Here is a 22,528-nt window from a genome sequence, read left to right as displayed (position 1 = left end):
ACTCTAGATATTTCATAAGTGGGATCATACAATATTTGTCCTTTTGTGATAGACTCATTTCACTCAGCGTAAAGTTTTCAAGGTCCATCCAGGTCGTAGCATGTATCAGGACTTCATTTTTCTTTATGTTGGTTAATATCCCATTGCATGGATAGACCACATTTTTGTTAATCTGTTGAAGGCACTCGTACTGGTTTTACCTTTAGGCAGCTGTGAACAGGGCTGCAGTGAACACTGGTGTACAAGAATGTGTTTGTGTCCCCGGTTTCAATTCTTTTGGGCATATACCTAGGAGTGGAATTGCTGGGTCATACGGTAATTTCTGTGTTTACCTTTTTGAGGAACCGCCAAACTGTTTTGCGTGGTTTTACATTTCCACCAGCAGTTTGTATTTGTTACTGATGTCAGCACAGAGATGCCACCACCTCCTCTCAGTCACATTATATTCAAGGTGCCCTTATTATCGTCCTTAGCCCACCAGCAAAGGCAGCTCTATTGTGATGGTCACCTAAATCTTAGGGTGTTTCTGGACTAGACCTTAAAGAGATAGCAGTACTGGTCTTATTTTGTAGGAAAGACACAAACTGAGGAAGACAGGCTGATGGCTAATTCATGTTGATGGCCCAGATATGTTGGCTTCAATGCTTTAGACATGCTGCTATAGAGGGAGAATTAGACGAGGGCAAAAGAGGGGAGAGAAATGAAGCCCCCTGGTCAGAAGCTTGCTGCATTCCTAGAACACTTAGAGACACACTGCCCCCACCATCAGAGCCTAGAACAGAACCCTGGCTAACAGGACAGCTCTCCAGAGATGACGCTCTCACCAAAACTCCCCATCCTCAGCTTTCTTGTCCAGCTCTTCCTTCAGCCTGGGGTCTATGTAATTCCACTCTGGTGCACTGGAAAAAAAACAAAGCAGAGGAGGCTGTTCCTGGGGGGTTCGGCTGTAGTGCAAGCTGTTTACCACAGCTAACTTTCCCCAAAAGGCCAGAAACGGAATGCAGAAAAACAGCAAGGGAGGCAGGCAGGCAGGAAGATGGTGTGCCGGGGTGCAAAGCCTGGGGAAGGGGTGCAGATCAGGGTCCTGGACTCTGGGCAGCAGAGGGCAATGTGTGGCAGGAGCGCTGAGGTCATGGGCCTTGCTTTAATGGTGAAAGCACTCAATGCTAACCAAAAGGTTGGCAGTTCAAATCCACCCAGAGGCACCACCTTGAAAGAAAAGCCTGGTGGTCCTACTTCTGGAAAATCATCCATTGAAAACCCTATGGCAGCGGGGAGGGGAAATGCAGAACAGAATTTCAAATTCCCATGGAATTTAGATTTTCTGGAGCTGTGGTGGCTGGTGAACCCCCAAAACTATTGCCCTGAGATAATCGTTGAATTTTAAAACAAAAATATCCCCTGAAGTCTTCTGAAAACCAAACAGTAATTTAGCTTAACTAGTAAAGAATGTCTGTCTTGAGCATTACGCTCTTTTAAGATCTGTCTCTATGGGATTGGAAAGCCTGGTGGCATAGTGGTGAAGAGCTATAGCTGCTAACCAAAAGGTTAGCAGTTCAAATCCACCAGGTGCTCCCTGGAAACCGTATGGAGCAGTACTACTCTGTCCTACAGGGTTGCTATGAGTCAGAATCTTTTTTTTTTTGATATAGGAGATCGAATTGACGACAGCAACTTGAAAGATTAGATAGGAACCTGAGGGGCTGTGAGTTTATGTTAATAAGGGAGGAACAACTCAGAAAAGGAGGGTGAGAATGGTTTCACAACTTCAAGAAGGTAGTCAATGTCACCGAATTGTGCCTGTAGAAACTGCTGATCGGTACGCGTTTGCCATACATATTCTCAACAACACACATAAATTATTTTTACAAAAACAACAGCAAAGACGAGAAAGAAAATCCTATGCAGCACAGTTTCACTCCGACACATGTGTCTCCATGAGCTATGGTCCACTCAGCGGCAGCTGGGCGTTTTTAAGGCACGTTCTCATTTCTAATTGAGACTCCCAGGCCCTTGATAATAGGAATGAGGATGTCCAAGACCAGAACTGTGGGAATTCCTGTCACCAGAAAGGGAGGCACACCAGAATTGATTAGTAAATTGTCACCCTGGCCTCTTTATCAGTCTGGGTAAGCACATTGTGACAGGGTCTGACCATCTCGGGGTGTAGGGACATGGTCTACTTTCTGGGTCTGCAAGAATGACAATCAGGCCCAGTTTTTGGCAATCTCCCTGAAGTAATGTCACCCTGGGAGGACTCCTGCTGGCGGCCTTTCTATGGTGCTGCCCACTCCCTCTGCAGACACTTTATTCCAGTGCCCTCTCCAGCCAGCAGACCTGTGCAAGGTTAGGTCTTCCTGAAATAATTATGCAACATCTAAATAACTGAGCAGTGTCAAGATCCGTTTAAAAATACCCTTTCTGCTGAATACCTTCAGCAAAACCAGAACGCCTTTGCTCTCTTGCATAAAACTGAGGCACACATAAGCCCAGTCCCTCCCCCTCTCTCTCTGTCTCTGTCTCTCTGTCTGTGTGTGTGTGTCTCTCTCTCAGCCTCTAAGTCCCCTGGGAGATCAGGCAGAAGAGTTCTTGGGTCCTTAATTCACTGAACCTTTAATTTGCTCAGAGCTGAATCTCAGAATGTTCTAGCTGTTAACAAAGGTTAGAGAACATGCTGGAGAATTTCAGATCTGACCTAAATCTCCCCGTTGATTTTTTTTTTAATTAAAAAAAAATGCATAAAAATTTAGGTAGGCATTAGACTGAGCTAAGAAATGTTACCTGGGAGACACCTACCTCCCACCTTCCCCCGGGCTCCCAGCTGGTGAGGAACCAGCCTCACCAGTCACCTCCTATCAGCTGCCCAGCCTCCTAGGGACTCGGTGACCCCAGAAAGGGAGGTGAAATCACAGAAGTCCTTCTGTCAGCCTGGCAAACGGCTATTGGCTAAAACGGTCAAAACCTGGGGTTTCGGTTTCACTCAGCCACGTCATCCTTTTTGGGCAACTGGCAGAATTGACGTTTGGGGTCCCCTTCAATCTTAGACAATGAAATAAAAAGTCCTTTAATACAGGGGGCCAATCCATGGCCCCTGGGACACAAGTTTCTTCATGACACAAACCTGAGAGGAAACGCTGCAGGTGGGAGCAGCAACGATGCTGTGATTAAACGTAATCAAGATCCCTTCAAAAGCCCTAAATGGCATCATTGAGTAAGGACAGCGCTGAAGGGTGCACTCGAGGTTACGGATATGTTGTTGTTGCCGAGTGCCATCAAGGGGATTCTGACTCATAGCAACCCTATAGGACAGAGCAGAACTGCCCCAGAGGGTTTTCTAGGCTATAATCTTTATGGGAGCAGATCGCTGGGTCTTTCTCTCTCAGAGTGGCTGGTGGGTTTGAACCACCAACATTTCAGTTAGCAGCTGAGCACTTAACCCTTGTGCCACCAGGGCGTACTGGGAGGAGGTTACTATTGTGACTGGTAGCATCTCTGGTGGTTCTGTGTTGAAAATACTGGCAAATTCTAAGTCCTTCCCCAGCTTCAATCTGTCTCCTTCATGCCAGCTTCATGCTTTCCTTCCTCCTGCCCCTGGGGGTATCAGCTCCAGGGCACACCTGCCCCTTGGCATCACGGGGGACTTTGGGTGGGGTCCAGCCACCATCTCTGACTGACTTTCTCTCACCAGCGAGAGGCTGCCTAACATGCCCGCCTCTCCAGTCATTAGTGATCTTGTCAGGGGAGATCAACATCTGCCCCCAGGAACGGGCTCCCTTCTCATGCGTCATCCCGCTGCCCTGGGCTCCTAGGATCAAGTTCCATTTTCTAAGCGTCGTTTCCATTCGGTGCTGAGGGGCCTGGCCTTTATCAGAGTGACTGGGGTTTGTGGAGTGGAAAGAATTCGATCGTGAATGATCGATTTGACCTTTGGATCACCACAGTGTAGGAGGTAAGAGCCGGGCAAACCCTTCAGAGCTAAGCAAAATCTGACTGAGCTGCCAGACTTCCAAATGCCAGAGCCGAAATCCAGAATCAAAGACCAGCAGCATCACTGAGGGCGTGAGGGGGATACAGACCGTACCGGGCAACACTGTCAGAGGAGGCGACCCCAAAAGGACTGTCTATAAAATTTTTGTGCAGTGTTTCAGCAGAAATTTATTATTTTTTATAAAAATAACCTGTTGTTACTTATAACAACAAAAACATTTTCCATAAGCCCAACTTACATGTATCAATATACCTATGAGGTAAAACTCTATGCTCATTTACTTTTTGAACTTCTAATGGGCTCCAGTCAGAGCTGTCATTATCACCCAGTGCAGTGACGCTGCAGATCACGTGGTTTCGTCTGCTTCCATGACAAAGATGCACTGTTATTTTCGTTGCTGCTGGTGTTTTTAGTCATTGATTTTGTCAAATTTTCTGGTGTTTTAGCTAACAGTATTATTTTTTATTATGGTAATTAGTATTAGTGGACCTAATTTCAATAACTTTTTTGAGAATGAAGTAGAAATTAAAGGAAAAGAAGGAGTGATATACGGGAACTACAATTTTTTTTTATTAGTACAGAAAACATTACTAAGGATTCTGTATGGTCTGGTGACACCATGAGTTACCGCAATGGGTGACCCCAACCCTAGTGACACCACTGTCAAAGACTCCAGCTAAGCGGGTTTTGTTTTGCTTCTCCCCGCCTGGAAACATTTATTACTCTGTTCTGAGCATACCAGATAATCTGTGGACAGACTAAAAAAAAAAACTAAACCTGTTGCCGTCGAGCCAATTCCAACTCATAGTGACCCTATAGGACAGAGCAGAACTGCCCCGTAGAGTTTCCAAGGAGTGCTTGGTGGATTCGAACTGCCAACCTTTTACTTAGCAGCCGTAGCTCTTAACCACTGCGCCACCAGGGTTTCTGTGGACAGACAGTGCTGTGAATTCCTGTAATGTCAGGCTCGTCGTGACTGTTTATTTTACATAGGGCCTTTACATAGGAGAGGCAAGGGCAGGGGCTGGGAACAGGACCTACTTACTCATCGCTCCAGGCCCCCCTCCACTCCACATTGCCCCACGGATTCCTGAGTCTGATGAGTTTCTCTGGACGGCCACGGAAATCCACCTGCAAGTCCCACACACAAAAAAATTCAGGTGCTGAGTTACTGGACTACGGCTGTCCTGCCTTTACATCTGCGCGAGAGAAGGTTTTGCTTAAAATTGTTCAAACATCCCTAAACAAGCTCACTTTTATTTTATCTTAACGTGTATTTTCAGGCTTTTGCCAAGTGCTCAATTTTTCCCAGTTGGGTTGAATAAATGAAGAATGAGACTAGCATAAAAACAAGTTTATGTGTGCTTTCACTTAGATTTAAATATTATAGTTCACTAAGCTTGACTCCCCAATCCTAATATGTAGGACCTGACGATAATCACCACCACCCGTCTGTCAGTTTGTCCTACTGTGGTGGCTTGTGTGTTGCTGTGATGCTGGAAGCTTTCCCACCAGTATTTCAAATTTCAGCAGGGTCATCCATGGTGGACAGGTTTCAGCAGAGCCTCCAGTCTAAGATGGACTAGGAAGAAAGGCCTGGCAATCTTCTTCTGAAAATTAATCAGTGAAAACCTTATGGACCACAACGGAACGATGTAGGACTTGCTTGCTTTGGATACGTCATCAGGAGGGATCAACCACTGGAGAAAGACATCATGCTTGGTTGAAGTGGAGGGCCGGCAAGGCTGAGAGAGACCCTTAGTGAGATGGACTGGCACAGTAGCTGCAATGATGGACTCAGACATGCTGGTGATCGTGAGGACGATGTAGGGCTGGGTAACGTTTCATTCTGTTATACGTAAGGTTGCCACGAGTCAAAGCCAACTCGACGGCAGCTAACAACAACGACAATAAACGTGCACCAAGCCATAGCCCAGCAGGTAGCACCTATTCAGGGCAAACTGTGGGCCAGTCACTGTGCTAAGTATTTCCAGTGCATTTTTGCCTCACTTAAACCTCACAGCAATCCTCCTGGGGGGTACCAGCGTTATTTTCATTTTACCACCAGAAGACTGAGACTTGGAGCGTTTCAGTCATCAGGATGACCTAGGTAGGAAGTGGGAGATTCAGGATGGGAATCTAGTCTGTCTCCAAAGCCCATACTGGGACCCACACATGCTGCCTTCCCTGACTATTTTTTTGAACACTGTTGGGGAAATATAGTTAAAAACATAATCCGCTCCCAACACAGAAAACCTCTCCACAAAGGCAGAAGAGAAAGAAAAGAGTTTCATTATTGACTAAGCGTTAAGCCAGAATGTGATGTATCACAGGCAATTAATTCATAAAGAGACTACAAAGACAGAAAGAGCTCTGAGCCTGGACACGGCAAGCAGATGCAACTCATTTCATCCATGTCGCCAAGATAAACAGTAACTAGTTCTCAAACAAGAGGATTTGACAGCACTATTTGTCACACACGTTGTGGTGGTTGTTAAGTGCCATCGAGTTGATTTCAACTCATAATGACCCCATGTGATAGAGTAGAACTACACTACAGGGCTTTCCAGGCTGTAATCTTCACGGGAGAGGATCTCCAGGTCTTCCTCCCCCAGAGCCGCTGGGTGGGTTTGAACCACTAACCTTTAGGTTATAGTTCATCCTAAATTCACCTGGTAATGGGGAGGAGGCCATTTGTGTTTGCTAAGTGTCTTTATCCAAAGGAATAATAAACCTCTCGTATTTCTATGACGGAGACGGGGAGACAGCAACACTATCTTCCTCGATGACTACATTTCAAAAAGATGGCTCCCAGATCCTTGAGAAAGACATTCCTGGGTTGTAACATTGGCAAGGAGTCTTTGGGTGGTACAAACAGTTAAAATGCTCAGCTGCTAACCAAAAGGTTGAAGGTTCAAGTCTACCCAGAGGCACCTGGAAAGAAAGGCCTGCTGATCTACTTCCCAAAACGTCAGCCATTGAAAGCCCTGTGGAGCTCAGCTGGACTCTGACACATGAGTTGGAATGGACTCAACGGCAACCAATCAAGCCTTGGCAAAAGGCTTATTTAGCTTTTAAAGAGCTCTACATACATCTGAAATGGGCCGAGAAAGAATTTACTATTACAAGTTTTCTAAAGAAAATGCTCCAAGGGAGGAGGGAATCTCTCTCCTTTTTGCACGAGGGGAAGTTAACCATTTTTTTCTTTTTTGAGTTGTACATTCTCTTACAACTCTCACTTGGAGCCCCGCACACCCCAGCACACATGCTTGCACTCTTAAACACACACACAAACACAATGAATTATTAGAACCTGGGTGTTTGACTTTCCCTTGTATCTTCTGTCACGCCCTAACCCAGTGTATACGCATAGGTACTCCATTCATATTTGTGGAACTGACTTGCTTGAAGGGCATATTCATGAAACACAAACACATTGTAGTGAGCATTCATCCCATTTTAATAAATACGACACCCATCGTATTTCCCTTTTTGCCTTGGTCATCAGGAAACCAAAAGCAAAACTAATGTCTCAGCTGTAGCACTGTCTTTAGCCTAGATGGTCTGATGCTTCTTACCTAGTTGTATGGTTTTATTGTGTCTATGCCTTCTATCATAACCCATTAAAAACATGTTGCCATCGAGTTGAATCTGACAGTATAGGACAGAGTAGAACTGTCCCTTGGAGTTTCCAAGAAGCAGCTGGTAGATTCCAACTGCAAACCTTTGGGTTAGCAGCTGAGCTCTTAACCACTGTGCCACCAGGCCTCCCCTTTTATCATAAGTCTCCTAAGTCCTTTTTGGAAGTAGACAGAATATGGTTTTTTTAAAAAAGTAGACAGAATATGATAACAGGAAATGATGAAAAATACAGCCTAAGCTTTCTTTTTGGGTTAAAGAGCGAGAAATAGCTGAGTTCCTTCCCACTACTATGGCCCACCCTGAAAGTCAAGCAGGCCTTGCTGGCTTTCCTGTGGGTTTCCACTGCTTTACCTACACAAACACACTTGTAGGAATGTGTGTCGAATGTAACTGAGAAGCTCTGCAAGTTTCTTCCAGAACCTTCTTCCTCTTCCTGGCCACACCTCAGAGAAGGGAGCCTGTGTTCCCTTAGAAACTACAGAGCTCCAGCTGCCGTCTTCTCAGCACAGGTAAGAGTCAGAGCGCCTTCCCAGGTAAGGAGCAAGTGCTAACTGCACACCTGGAGCATCGGCGGCTCTGCCCAGACAGGGAGAGACTGCACCTCAGCAGAGAGCAGGGAGCGGAAAAGCCGGTTCTGGTCCTCTCCCTCCCTCTCAGGGATGTCCTGGATTTACAGCAATATTACTACATACTACTGTCCACCACCGCCACCAACCTGACTTTACCTCTTCAGCCCCCGTGATGGAGTACGCGTGACTCTTAACCAGCTTCTGGCTGGTGATGGCTTCTGTTTCACCTGCTCTGGAGACCTAGGTTGAGCACAAAGTCCATTCAGGGAGGCTATCCTTGACCTCACGGAACCACCCCTACAATGCCTTCTAAGAACGTGCTACTTGGCCATGGGGACGGGACCCAGAGAGGGACTGGGAGTACAGGTGTGCTTCCTGAGCCTCAGCTAAATAGAGACATCTCCATCCGACCCTCCTTCGGTCAGGGCCGCAGGTCCACGCAGGGTGCTGTGTGGCTGCCAAGGCTAGACTATGACTTGCCAGCCTTTAAAATGCCACCAGGAAGCCAGGAATTCATTTATTCACCAGAGTGACCCCGTGCTGCCCAAGGAAGACAGACTTCCACGACAGCTGGTCTGGACGTCCTGGCTCTCCAACGTTTTCCCCACAAGGGCTTCCCAGTCAGCCCTCCTCTGTGGCCCCACCTCCCTCCCCACCCCCACATCTCCTCCCTTTCAATAGCGTGCAAATCCTGCTGGGATTTTTCACAGAGAGGAGAATGGCCTTGCTCAGGTGTTAGCGTGCCTGAGATCACCAGGTGGGGGCAAGAGAGGAAGGAAGAACAGGAGGGCCAGGGGACAACCAGGCCTCAGGGCTGAGGGTCTCCAGGCTCTGGTCTCTGTGGCCACCTTGGAATCTCATTCAGCCAGCTGTGCTGTCTGACCATGACCCCTGGCGTCAGACCTCTTCCCTTGTCTTCAGAGATCTCAAAGTCCCAAGATCATCACATTTGTTTTCCTAAGTCCCAAGATCACTTAGCAAAAGGAGGTAGCAAAGCCCGGGGCTAGGACCCAGGGATGAAAGGCCTTGTAGGGGCTAGGACCCAGGGATGAGGGGCCTTGTAGGGGCTAGGACCCAGGGATGAGGGGCCTTGTAGGGGCTGGGACCCAGGGATGAAAGGCCTTGTAGGGGCTAGGACCCAGGGATGAGGGGCCTTGTAGGGGCTGGGACCCAGGGATGAAAGGCCTTGTAGGGGCTAGGACCCAGGGATGAAGGGCCTTGTAAGGGCTAGGACCCAGGGATGAAGGGCCTTGTAGGGGCTAGGACCCAGGGATGAGGGGCCTTATAGGGGCTAGGACCCAGGGATGAGGGGCCTTGTAGGGGCTAGGATCCAGGGATGAAGGGCCTTGTAGGGGCTAGGACCCAGGGATGAAAGGCCTTGTAGGGGCTAGGACCCAGGGATGAAGGGCCTTGTAAGGGCTAGGACCCAGGGATGAAGGCTTTGTAGGGGCTAGGACCCAGGGATGAAGGCTTTGTAGGGGCTAGGACCCAGGGATGAGGGGCCTTGTAGGGGCTAGGACCCAGGGATGAAGGCTTTGTAGGGGCTAGGACCCAGGGATGAGGGGCCTTGTAGGGGCTAGGACCCAGGGATGAAGGCTTTGTAGGGGCTAGGACCCAGGGATGAGGGGCCTTGTAGGGGCTAGGACCCAGGGATGAAGGCTTTGTAGGGGCTAGGACCCAGGGATGAGGGGCCTTGTAGGGGCTAGGACCCAGGGATGAAGGCTTTGTAGGGGCTAGGACCCAGGGATGAGGGGCCTTGTAGGGGCTAGGACCCAGGGATGAAGGCTTTGTAGGGGCTAGGACCCAGGGATGAGGGGCCTTGTAGGGGCTAGGACCCAGGGATGAAGGCTTTGTAGGGGCTAGGACCCAGGGATGAAGGCTTTGTAGGGGCTAGGACCCAGGGATGAGGGGCCTTGTAGGGGCTAGGACCCAGGGATGAAGGCCTTGTAGGGGCTAGGACCCAGGAATGAGGCCTTGTAGGGGCTGGGACCCAGGGATGAAGGCCTTGTAGGGGCTGGGACCCATGGATGAAGGCCTTGTAGGGGCTGGGACCCAGGGATGAGGCCTTGTACTTAGGGAAATACCAGCAGCGCTAAAGGGCTGGACTGTCCCTGTGATTGTCATCAGGTGCTGCTGTGTTGATTTTCGCCTCATAGTAACCCCATGTAACAGAGAGAACTGCTCCAGAGGGTTTCCTAGGCTGTAATCTTTATGGGAACAGATTGCCAGGTCTTTCTCCTGTGGAGTCTCTGGGTGAGTTCAAACTGCCAACCTTCCAGTTAGCAGCCGAGGGCTTAACCATTGTGCCACCAGGGACTGTACAGCAGGGGGAAAACTGGGCTCCTCAGCCAGACAAACTCAATCCCCACCTAATAATTAGGTCTTAGAAGGTCCCTGGGTGGCCCAAAATGTTTGTGCTCACCTCCTAAGCCAAAGGTTGTCAGTTCAAACCCACCCAGTGGCAATCTGAAGAAAGGCCTGGCAATCTGCTTCTGTAAATATTACAGCCAAAAAAAAAAAAACCCTATGGAGAAGTTCTACTATGTAATTCATGGGGTAGCCATGAGTCAGAATAAACTCAAAGGCAATGGGTTTGTTTTAACGAGGTCTTAACCAGCTCCTAAGTGCTGGGGACAATGTGTGACCCGACCTCCCACACTCTGCTTCCAGACTGCTCTGGGTCAAAGCCTTCCCGGGCCTTTCTCCCCCTGGCTGATCCCTTCCCGCCACACATGGGGAGCAAAGAGCCGCCATCCAGGCTCACATCGATGGAGCAGCCCAGCAGGGACCCCGCGCGGAGGGCCTTCCGGATGATCTGATACAGACTGGTTGGTGGTTTCTTCAGGTCGTAAAACTCTGAGATGCCGCCCGTGAAATCCTCAAAGCCCTCCATCGTGGACCCTCCTACAAGAGCTTCATAAGAACCATTAAGCCTGCCAGGAAAGAGAGAAAACATGTCCAACCCACAGCCATCAGCCACCCCGGCGAGGGGCCACATGGGCTGCGGGCAGTGCTCAGGACCCATTGTGGGCCTGCTCAGTGTGTCACCTGGAAGGAGCCTGACGATGCTGGCACCAGGCCGCACACGCCTTCAGAAAGCAGAGTGCAGAGTGCAGCCCTTGCAGAGCTGACCCAGGCTCTTGGGTTTCTGGGGTCTGGGGGCAGGGTAGGGGTGAGGCCGAGAGGCATCCAGCTTAGGATTGCTCTGGGAATAGCGTTGGAAAGGAACTCAGGTTGCAGAAAAGGATACCAGTAAATGAAACTAATTAAAAGAACTCAAAAGAAGGCTTTGAGTATCCAGTGCCAGTGAGAAAGAGAAAGACTCCGGAGAAAAGGGTGGAGACTTCGTTGAGTTTCATATCCAAGAATTTTTTTTTTTCATTATTCATCATTCTTTTAAAAGTTCACAATGACCTAAGCACTTACCTTGGGGTTTGAAAGAGGAAACAGCTCAGGTACCAAGAGGCTGGGTAGTTTCATGTGAGGTCACACGGTCATGTGAGACAGAGCTGAGGTTTTTTAACTCCTGGCTCAAATTTCTGTTTCTTTCTAGTTAGTATGAAGCCCTGGTGGCGCAGTGGTTAAAGCGATGGACTGCTAGCCCCAAGGTCAGCGGCCTGACGCCACTAGAGGCTCCTTGGAGAAAGGTGTCGCAGACTGCTTCCGTGGAGATTTACAGCCGCAGAAACCCTGTGGGGCTGCTGTGGGTCGGAACTGACTTGACGGCCCTGAGTTTCTAGTTACTGAGGGATGCTTTCTTTTCAGCACATGGGGGTCCCAGGTGCTGGGAAAGACATGAGCATGTCACCCTGGGAGGGGGACAGGTGGAGTCCTCAGGTCCCCTGAGCCCCTAACCACCCCACTTACTTGGCGTAGGCTTTCTCCAGCAGGGCGCTCCAGAACTCACTGCCTTCTTCGGAGTGTAGGAAGAGCAGCTGCCCGTCCCTGGTGGGCAGTCGGTCGTCAATGACCACCTCCACCCACTCGCCATACTGCCAGAACTGGGGACAGGAAAACACAGTGGCTGCTCATGGGAATAAGCCGAGGGGAAGAGCGAGGCTCCTCAGCCGACCTCAGAAGGGGGCACTGTGGCCAGCAACGTTCAAGTCTTGGACTTCAGGCTCCGTCAGAGCAGGACCCATACCTTACACTTGCACGTAAGAGATACCAAATAGCATGCAGGTGCGAGAAACACTGAGTCCAGTCTCTGAGTCTGCGGGTAAGGACACTTGCCCAGTCTCGCACGTGGCCACACTGTGGCCGCTCAACACACGTTTCCTGAGGTCAAAGTGCTTTCCTCAAGGTCGTGGGTGAGTGGTGAGGGGGGACGGGTGTGTGCATGAAAGCAGCGGTTCTCCACCTTAAGTGTGCGTCACCGTCACCTGGCGGGCTTGTTAAAACACAGGTTACCAGACCAGAAAATCCCAAACCGGCGGCCGTCGAGTTGATCCCAACTCACAGCAACCCCATGTGTTTCACATCAGAACTGTGCTCCAGAGGGTTTTCAAGGACTGAGTTTTTAGAAGTAGGTCACCAGGCCTTTCTCCCGAAGTACCTCTGGGCAGAATCCAACCTCCAGCCTTTAGGTTAAGCAGCAAAGCACATTTACCATTTGCACTATCGGGGACTCCAAAACAGGTTGTCGTTGTTGCTGGGCACCTTCTAGTCGGTTCCGACTCCAGGTGACCCCATGTGATAGAGTAGAACTGCCCCATAGAGTTTTCTAGGCTGTAATCTTTATAGGAGCAGGTTGCCAGGTCTTTCTTCTACGGAGCCGCTGGGAAGGTTCGAATTGCCAACCTTTCAGTTAGCAGCTGAGCACTTAATCATTGCGCCCACAGGGCTTCTAAAACATAGGTTACTGGGCCCCAATCCCAGGATTTCCGATTCAGTGGATCTGGGTGAACCCAAGAGTAGGGAAAGCGGTGTCAAGGAGCAGGAGCAAGGCACAATACCTGAAAGTGAAAGATCCCCGCGTAGCCCTTCTGGAAGCTCTGGTCCTTGGGAACCACTCGGTACAGCAGCTCTTCATTCAACGTGAGGGAGGCAATGGCTGCCAGAAGCCAGCAGTCACCTGTACCACATCATGAGAGGTACACACTGGTCGGCAGGGCCTGCAGGGTCCCTGCTTTACCTGGCCCTCGCTGTCCTAGTCAACCTGGAGTCTGCGTCATGCCCTCCCTTCTGGGTCATGTCATGGGATCTAGCTCTGTGGTCTGAAATGCACAGGCAGCCATCTGCTTCTAACACCTTTCTGGGAGTCACTTACTCAGGACTGGAAATTCTCTGCGCCTTCCTACTGCCCCCACATCCTGGCCATTTCACATCTCCTAGGAACCCAATCAGTGGAGCAGAAAATGGAAAGAAAGCAAAAGAAATAAAAATCAGTCCATTTGGCCCTTATTAGCAACTCTGATAAAGCCCTGATCGGGGAAAAGAGTGAAGCTATTCGGCCAGCCCAGAACGTGTGTATGTGAGTGTGTGTGTATATATATGTGTGCGTTGATGCATGTACACACATACATGTATGTAAGTGTGTGAGCATATATGTGTATATGCATGTGTACATTTGTTGTGACTATGTGTACATGCACACATGTGTGCACATATATGTGTATATGTATTGTGCATTTGTGTGTACACGCATACGTGTGTGTGCATATGTGTATGTGTGCATTTGTGTGTTAATGCAAATGTGTGTACATACATACGTGTATGTAAGTGTGTGTATATGTGTGCATTTGTGTGTGTGTGGGTATGTGTATGTGGCTGTGTGTGGACACATTTGTATTTAAGTGTGTGTGCGTAGTGTATGTATACGTATGTGTGCATTTGTGTGTATGAATGTGTGTCTATGTATGTATCCATCTTTGTGTGTATGTATGTGAATGCATGTGTGCATCTGTGTGTGTGTGTATATATGTGTGTGCATTTGCGTGTATGTGTTTTTGTGAATTAATGTGTGTGTGTATGTATGTGTGCATTTATATATGTGAATGCATGTGTACACATATGTGTATGTAAGTGTGTGTGCACGTGTGGTAGTTGCGTATGTGTATGTCAGTGTGTGTTGGGGTTGCATGTGTGTATGTGTGTGTGCATGTGTGTGTGTGGGTGTGTGTGCATGTGTGTGTATATGTGAGTGTATACACAAGCATGTGTGTGGGCGTCAGTAAGAGTGTGGGTGGGTTGTGTGTCTGTGTGTGCTCCTCACCCCTCTTGACCTTGGATAATGGCGAGTTGGCTCTACGTGGTCTGATCAGCGCACTCCCTTTCACATTTCAGAGGCTACCGTGACAGCCTTGATGCTTCATTGATTATACCACTCTTGAGATATTGATTAGCATTAAATTATCACAACTTGGGGTGGAAGAAATCAAAGTTAAGAGAGGTTAAAAATCCTACGGCTTGATGTTGGTTACTCTGGGGCTTCAAGTAAATGCAGAAGAAGACCCCTTTCTGTGAGAGTTCAGTGCTCCCTTGGAAGACATCACTGTCTCTCTCGGTGTCATCTTCAAAAGCCTAAGCCTCAAACACCCCTTGCTTACCTTAACTTCCTATGACTGATCTATCATCCTGGAACTGATGTAAAATTTTCTCACATCTACTTACATGCTTATTCAGCACCAACCTGTGCACCTCAATGTCCTTATGTGTGCTTCCCATTGAGTGAAAGAACGCTTCCTCATACTGGCCCAAGAGCTCCTCCCTCCAGCTCCACTGAAGAGCTCCAGCTCTAGGGGGCTAGGATTTGCTGAACAAAGTCCTGCCTGGTAGCTTTGCCATATCAAAAATCTGGACCTTTTCAATGTATCTTCAGGTGGAAGACCCTTTACCCTTTCAGACACTCAGGACCTTGTCTGTTTTCTTTTAGCACTGTGGGCAAAGTTGCATACACATTGCAGGTGCGGACCCAGCACGGTTACCTCAGGCTGCCTGAGCAAAAAAATAAATAAATAAATTGTGACCCAGGAGCCTACACGGGAAGTTCCATCGCGGCTCAGGACGACCCTATCGCCAGGTCATCCTGGAAAGCCCTTTTGTTCTATCTGCCCTTACCTTTCTCAACAGAGGTTCATGATTTGGTTCCAAATCCATTTCTTTCTCCCTCCTCTTTCCAACTCCTGGTCTCTCTTATACACACACCACACACACACACAAACACACACACATCTACTTTCTGAAGTCTTTCCGATCGAAGAGGCAACCCCTTTCTCACCAGGCTCCATTTCACTAACAAACACCATCTTCATGATGGCAACAGGGCTCCAGGGTGACATTAGCTCCAGCAATCAGGGGGAGAGTAGGTATGGATAAAAAGAAAAGTTTTTTTTTTTTTTATAGGCCTGGGTTATTGCCTCCCACCAAAGAAGACCCAAGTGGGGCAGTAACTCATTAAAAGGCAACTTCCAAAGAGTGAGTAGAAGAACATTACGTTTCCTCCCCCAACCCAGCTCCTCTCTCTCCAGTCTTCTTCCTATTAACACCTTTGGTCATGTCATTCCTCTGCTCAAGAACCGCAACTAGCCTCCATTGCTTAAGGATGAAATAAAAACTCCCAACTGAGTATAAGGAGCCCTGGTGGTGCAGTGGTTAAGTGTTCGCTGCTAACCAAAAGGTTGGCAGTTCGAATCCACCAGCCACTCCTTGGAAACCCTATGGGGCAGTTCTACTCTGTCCTACAGGGTCGCTATGAGTCAGAATCAACTCAACGGCAATGAGTTTGGAACAGGGTATCAAGACTCCAACCCACTGCTCCAGTCTTTTCCTCATTATACTCCCTACCATGAATCTAGTCCTCCTGTCAGACCTGATATGTGAAAACATGCCCTGGTCTTACTCACATCCATGATTCTGCTCACTTGTTTCATCTGTTGCAAAGTCCTTGCTTTAGCTTCGCCTGCCGAATCTTACCCCTTCTCTGCAAAGCCTCACCTGATGTCTCTCACCCTACGGCCAGAAGTCACCTCTTTTTCTTTGTGTTTCCTAAAGACCTTATTTATACTTCTCTTGCACACTTATAGGGAGTCCCTGAGTGGGGCAAATGGTTAAGCACTTGGCTGCTAACCAAAAGGTTGGGGGCTTGAATTCACCTGGAGGGACCTTGAAAGAAAGGCCTGGTGATGATCTACTTCCAAAACAATCAGACATTTAAAACCATACGGAGCACAGTTCTACTCTGACACTCATGGGGTCGCCATGAGCTGAAATAAACTCTATGGTAAATGATTTGGTTTTGTTTTTTTGTGTACTTATCACAGGCTGCCTCAAATCATGTTTATCACTCATATCGGATTCCAAACTCCATCCATGCATCAGCTACCTTCTGGAGTTTCCCTTGATCCTGCCCTGACCTGCCTCACCACCCCCATGCACTCCCTTCCTGGCGCTCCCAGCACTCTCCTAGGCTACTCCAGTGTGACCGTTTTCCTCTCTCCCGCCATTCCTTTCTGACCTTCCTGCAGAGCAGGGACGTTGATCTGCTCGTCTTAGAATTTCCAGCATGCAACTAGCACATAGTCAGGGCTCAGTCAATGATGAATAAAAATAAATGAGTTATTCCTTAAAGAGCACTGAGCTTCTGCTAAGGATGATGGGAAAATCTGGGAGTGAATAGCGGTGACAGCTGCACAACATGATGAACGTATTTAATGTCCCTGAGTTATACATGGAAACAGTACTGAAATGGCAAATATTATATTTACCACTAAAAAATTTTTTTAAAGCAAAAAAAAAAGTTGAAAGAAAAACTATATATATATTTTACCATAAATGAATGAATGCATAAATAAATAAATGTGTGTAAGCAATGGGTTGAATGGTGGCCCCCAAAAAGATACATACACATTCTAATCCCTGGAACCTGTGAACGTGACTTTATTTGGAAGAAGGGGTCTTAAGTCAATGATCTCAAAAGGAGATTATTCTGGATTATCTGGGTGGGTCCTAAATCCAATGACAAGTGCCTTATAAGGGACAGAAGAGAAGACACTGACCCACACAGAGCACAAGACCACATGGAGATGGAGGCCCTGCCGATACCTTGATTTTCTGGCTTCCGGCCTCCAGAACTGTGAGAGAATAAATTTCTGTGGTTTTAAACCACCAAGTTTGTGGAAATTCGTCATACAGCCCTAGGAAACTAATATAATCAATGACCAAATGAGTCAGTGAATCGTATTTTCTTCTGCAAATACCCTATAGCCACTTACAAACTTTGGACATGTTATCAGCAGGGACCAGTCCCTGGAAAGGGATATCATGCTTGGTAAAGCAGAGGGTCAGCGAAAGAGAGGAAGACCCTCAACAAGATGGAATGACACAGTGGCTGCAACAATGGGCTGAAACATAGCAACAATTGTGCGCATGGCGCAGAACTGGACAGTGTTTCATTCTGTTGTACATAGGGAGGGTCTCTATGAGTCAGACCCGACTCGACAACACCAAACAACAACAATTCCCAGGTCCGTGGAGAAGTGAGGGCCAACAAGTTCGTGTGCTGGACCTGGTGATTCTGCTCCACCAGCGAGCATCAAGGTCCTTTGTCACCCAAAGCTCTTAGGCAGGTGGAGAGAAACAAGGAAGGCCAAATACAGAGACACAGACCCTAGGGAGTGGGCAGGGCAACTGAGCTGCACCCCACCTCTGAGGCAGGTGGCTCATCAGGGCAGCCACACACTTCCATTACTGGCTTTCTTCTCATGGCCCCAGGTTAAGGAGGGGTGTCCCTGGGTGGTGCAGTTAACACGCTCGGCTGGTAAGCAAAAGGTTAGAGGTTCGAATCTACCCAGAGGTACCTTGGAAGAAAGGCCTGGCAATCTACTTCTGAAAAATCAGCCACTGAAAACCCTATGGAATGCACTTCTACTCTGACACGCGTGGCGTTGCCATGAGGCAGAATCGACTCAACGGCAGCTGGTCTGTATGTAAGGAGAGGCGGGAGGAGCCCAGAGCAGAGGGGAACCATAGGTTCAGGAGCACCACAGGGAACAGAACCCGAAACTCCTGCATGTTTTTTGCATGTCCACCTGGCACCCTCTCTACACACTGCAATTCAACGCACAACAGCAGAAGGTTCCCTGGTTGCTGACATCAAACTCGGCTGCCCAGCTGGAGGAGAGTTTATTTTCTCTTCGTCTGACTCCCTGCTGACATTTCACAGGGTCTCCCTGGCTCTTGCAGCAAGTACGGGCCTCTGAGGAGGAGCTGAAGTGGGAACACGGACTTCTGGATTCCTGCCAGTCACTACATCAAGTGTGAATGGGCTGTGACGACAAGAATGGTTTTTCTATGGAACATATCCAGACGAGTGTTTTCCCCTTCAAAGGGTCCTCTGGGGAGGATGGGCCTTTACTCTTTCTCAGGACATTTCAGGAACTTGTCTTTGGGACTTGCCTCGAAGCCTGTGGCACGTTCTTTGGCTACTCTCAGTGGAGATAACGATTTGATCTTTGCACTGTTGTTGTTAGGTGCCCTCAAGTCCCTTCCAACTCATAGTGACCCTGTGCACAACAAAAGGGAACACTGCCCGGGTCTGCACCATCTTCACAATCGTTGCTATGTTTGAGCCCACTGTTGTAGCCCCGGTGTCAATCCATCTTGTTGAGGGTCTTCCTCTTTTTCGCTGACCCTCTACTTTACCAAGTAGGATGTCCTTCTCCAGGAACTGGCCCCTCCCCCTAACGTGTCCAAAGGACATGAGACAAAGTCTCATCATCCTTGCTTCTAAGGTGCATTCTGGCTGTAGGTCTTCAAGACAGATTTGTTAATTCTTCTGGAAGTCCATAAAAAAAAAAAGTATACTCAATATTCTTCATCAACACCACAATTCAAATGCATCAAATTCTCTTTGGTCTTCCTTATTCATTGTCCAGCTTTCACATGCATATGAGGCAATTGAAAATGCCATGGCTTGAGTCAGGTGCACCTTAGTCCTTAAAGGGAACAAGGTGGATAAAAACACTGGAAAACATATCAATGGATGTTTTAGTATCTAGTGCTGCTATAACAGAAATACTACCAGTGGATGTGTTTAACAAAAAGAAATTTATTCCCTCACAGTCTAGTAGGCTACATTCAGGGCGTCAGCTCCAGGGGAAGGTTTTCTCTCTATGTCAGCTCTGGAGGAAGGTCCTTCTTATCAATCTTCCCCTGGACTAGGAGCTTCTCTGCGCAGGAACCCCGAGTCCAAAGAAAGGCACTCTGTTCCTGGTGCTTCTTTCCAGTTTTTTAAGACAAAAGGTGGTGCAGGCCACACTCCAGGGAAACTCCCTACATTGGATCAAGGATGTGACCTCAGTAAGAGTGTTACAACCCCACCCTAGTCCTCTTTAACATAAAATTACAATCACAAAATGTAGGACAACCACACAATACTGGGAATCGTGGCCTAACCAAGTTGACACATATTTTGGGGGGACACAATTCAATCGATGACATTCCAACCTTTGGCCCTCAAAAATTCATATCTTTGCCACATGTAAGACACATTCACCCCATTATCTCATAGCAAAAGTATTAAATCAACTCCAAGTCCAATATCCAAAAATTCCTCTTCACCTGTGAAATCTAGAATACAAGTTGTCTACTTCCAAGTTACATTGGCAGAACAGGCACAAGCTAGACATTTCCATTACAAATGGGAGAAATTGAAGGAAAGAAAGCATAACAGGTACCAAGCAAATCAGCAGAACACATTACATTAGCCCTCAAGGCTTTGCAAATAATCATCTGTCCTCTGAGACCATTTACACAAATGGCCCCACCCTCCAGACTGTAGGTATTGGCCACACTGTCCAGATTCTGAGTGGAGGCCCCCCCCCACCCGCACCCTGGCTCTGGGCTTCAGCTCCCCCTTCCAGGCCCACTGGGATGGCAACTCTGCTCCCTTGGCTTTAGGTGCACTATTGTCCTAGTCCATCTGAGTGGTGACTCCACCCTTAGAAACACCAGAGGCCGTGGCTCCACGCTTTGAAACCTCAGAGGTCATGGCCATACCTTTTGAGGCTGGGGAGCTCAGCTTCCTGTGTTCCTTGGCCTCTCAGCCCTTGGGCCTCATGCCTGCATCTGCTCTGCTGGGGGAAGTGTTCCAAAGCTCAGTAGTTCCACTGATAAGTGCCCAGAGGCACCCCACTCTGCCAGGAAGCCTCCAGCACACAGACACTCAGCTCTCTAACTCCCTGGGGTGGCTCCAGCACTGTTTAGCACTGTCTTCTGGTCCTACTGCTGCCAGTTCACTGCTGCTGCCAGTCCTCTGCTACTGTTTATCACGATCTGCGCCTTCTCCGATGTTAATGGAAACCCTGGTGGCGTAGTGGTTAAGTGCTACAGCTGCTAATCAAAGGGTTGGCAGTTTGAATCCGCCAGGCGCTTGGAAACTCTATGGGGCAGTTCTACTCTGTCCTATAGGGTCGCTATGAGTCGGAATCGACTCGACGGCACTGGGTTTGGTTTTTTTGTTTTTCCAGTGTTAACAGTTCTTCTCGCTTCCTTCTGAGTCTTCTTTCCCTTCACAGTTTCAAAATCGCTTCCACATATTAGGTATCTGTTAGAGCAGCACCCCACTCTTTTGGTACCAAATTCTGTCTTAGTTATCTAGTGCTGCTATAACAGAAATCCCACGAGTGGACGGTTCTAACAAAAAGAAATTTATCCTCTCACAGTCGAGTAGGCTGCAAGTCCAATTTCAGGGTGTCAGCTCCAGAGGAAGGCTTTCTCTCTATGTCAGCTCTGGAGGAAGGTCCTTCTCATCAATCTTCCCCTGGACTAGGAGTTTCTCCACGCAGGAGCCCAGCATCTAAAGGACGAACTCTGCTCCCAGCACAGCTTTCTCGGTGGTGTGAGGTTCCCCCTCTCTACTTGCTTCCCTTTCATCTCTTGTAAGATAAAAGGTGGTGCAGGCCACACTCCAGGGAAACTCCCTTTACATTCGATCAGGGATGTGACCTTAGTAAGGGTGTTAGAATCCAACCCTAATCCTCCTTAACATAAATTTATAATCACAAAATGTAGGACAACCACACAATACTGGGAACCATGGTGTAACCTAGTTGACACATATTTTGGGGGGAAACAATTCAATCCATGACAATGGATAAGCCCCTCCTCCCCAGATACCCTCCAGCTAGGGGTAGTCAGAGGTTAGAGTTCTCACTTATGAGCTCGAAGCAAAAGTCAGGTCAGTGGGACTTTGGAGAAAACTTTTGATTTCCTGATAAAATGAAACCAAGTTGAATGGCAGAGTCTTTTTTGCGCTTTGCCATTCCCTTTCTTTCCACCTAGAAAGGCCACATTATGCCTGGAGGTGCAGGAGCCATCTTGCAATTGTAAGGCACCAAGCACAGGATGAAAGTCAAAGTTATGACAGTAAAACAGAAGGAGAAGGTGAGTCTGGAGGTCTGAGCACATTGTTGACAGCTGCACCAGCCCTGAACTACTTACCTCCAGACTTCTATCATAAAAGAAAAATCAGCCCCTATTTGTTAAGCCACTACTATTGGGTTTTATGTTACTTGCAACCAAACATTTTCCTAACCGATTGAATGAGAATGACTACAAGGGAATTTGGTATGCCCCATTAATTGGCTCTGAGAAAAAATTCCACAAGGGATTCAAAATAATGTTAATAACAGGGGCACAGTTGAAATACATACATTTTCTCCTCATTCAAGGCATTGGGTTGAATATATTCTAGTGAGCCTGGAAGACCCAGGTGGGCTGCCTGTGTCTGGTCTCCAAGGAGGGGTCACAGCATTTGCAGGTGAACCTCAATGGGCTGGAACAGTAAAGGAGGCTGCCTGAAAAAATCTAGAGGCGACCAACTCCCCAAATGTTTTTGTTAGCTGCTGTTGAGTCAGCTCTGATTCGTGGTGGCCCCACGTACAACAATAAAACATTGCCCGGTCCCGCCCCATCGTCATGATTGCTGGTAATAGAGTGATAAGCTACTGTCACCCACATGGTTTTCATTGTCCAATTTTTGGAAATAGGTCAGCAGGCCTTTTTTCTTAGTCTGACTTATTCTGGGAGTTCCACTAAACTTGTCCACCACAGATGACCCTGCTGGTATTTGAAATACTGGTAGCATAGCTTCCAGCATCATAGCAGCATGCAAGCCACCACAGTACGACAAACTGACAGACACATGGTGGCAACCCCCAGTAAGGATGCATATGCTTTGAAATACAAGAAAGATGTTCTTCTAAGGGATATCTGTAAGAATTATTCATACATATATGGCAGGTGGTGTGCGTGTGCATGCGTGCACATGTGTGCAAGTGCGTGTGTGAATAATGGGCAAGCATGCATGTTGCCAAGGAGAAGAAGAAGA

The 22,528-nt window shown here is 48.0% G+C and overlaps 1 protein-coding gene across 1 annotated transcript in view; it reads right to left on the bottom strand.

Moving 5' to 3' along the window:
• Positions 1–22,528, bottom strand: part of LOC100676509 (calpain-8) — an 86,072-nt gene that overhangs the window by 26,057 nt on the left and 37,487 nt on the right. The window contains exons 3-8 of the mRNA XM_064276954.1: positions 13,155–13,273; positions 12,067–12,200; positions 10,964–11,132; positions 8,356–8,439; positions 5,034–5,119; positions 825–899 (exon numbers count right to left, since the gene is read on the bottom strand). Coding sequence (XP_064133024.1) covers positions 825–899; positions 5,034–5,119; positions 8,356–8,439; positions 10,964–11,132; positions 12,067–12,200; positions 13,155–13,273 — 667 coding nt within the window. The remainder of the gene's footprint in view (positions 1–824; positions 900–5,033; positions 5,120–8,355; positions 8,440–10,963; positions 11,133–12,066; positions 12,201–13,154; positions 13,274–22,528) is intronic.

This window comes from Loxodonta africana, chromosome 25 (assembly GCF_030014295.1).
Source record: "Loxodonta africana isolate mLoxAfr1 chromosome 25, mLoxAfr1.hap2, whole genome shotgun sequence".
Lineage (NCBI taxonomy): Eukaryota > Metazoa > Chordata > Mammalia > Proboscidea > Elephantidae > Loxodonta > Loxodonta africana.
The sequence above is the reverse complement of the archived record's forward strand: the minus strand, read 5'-3'. Positions and strand labels throughout refer to the sequence as shown.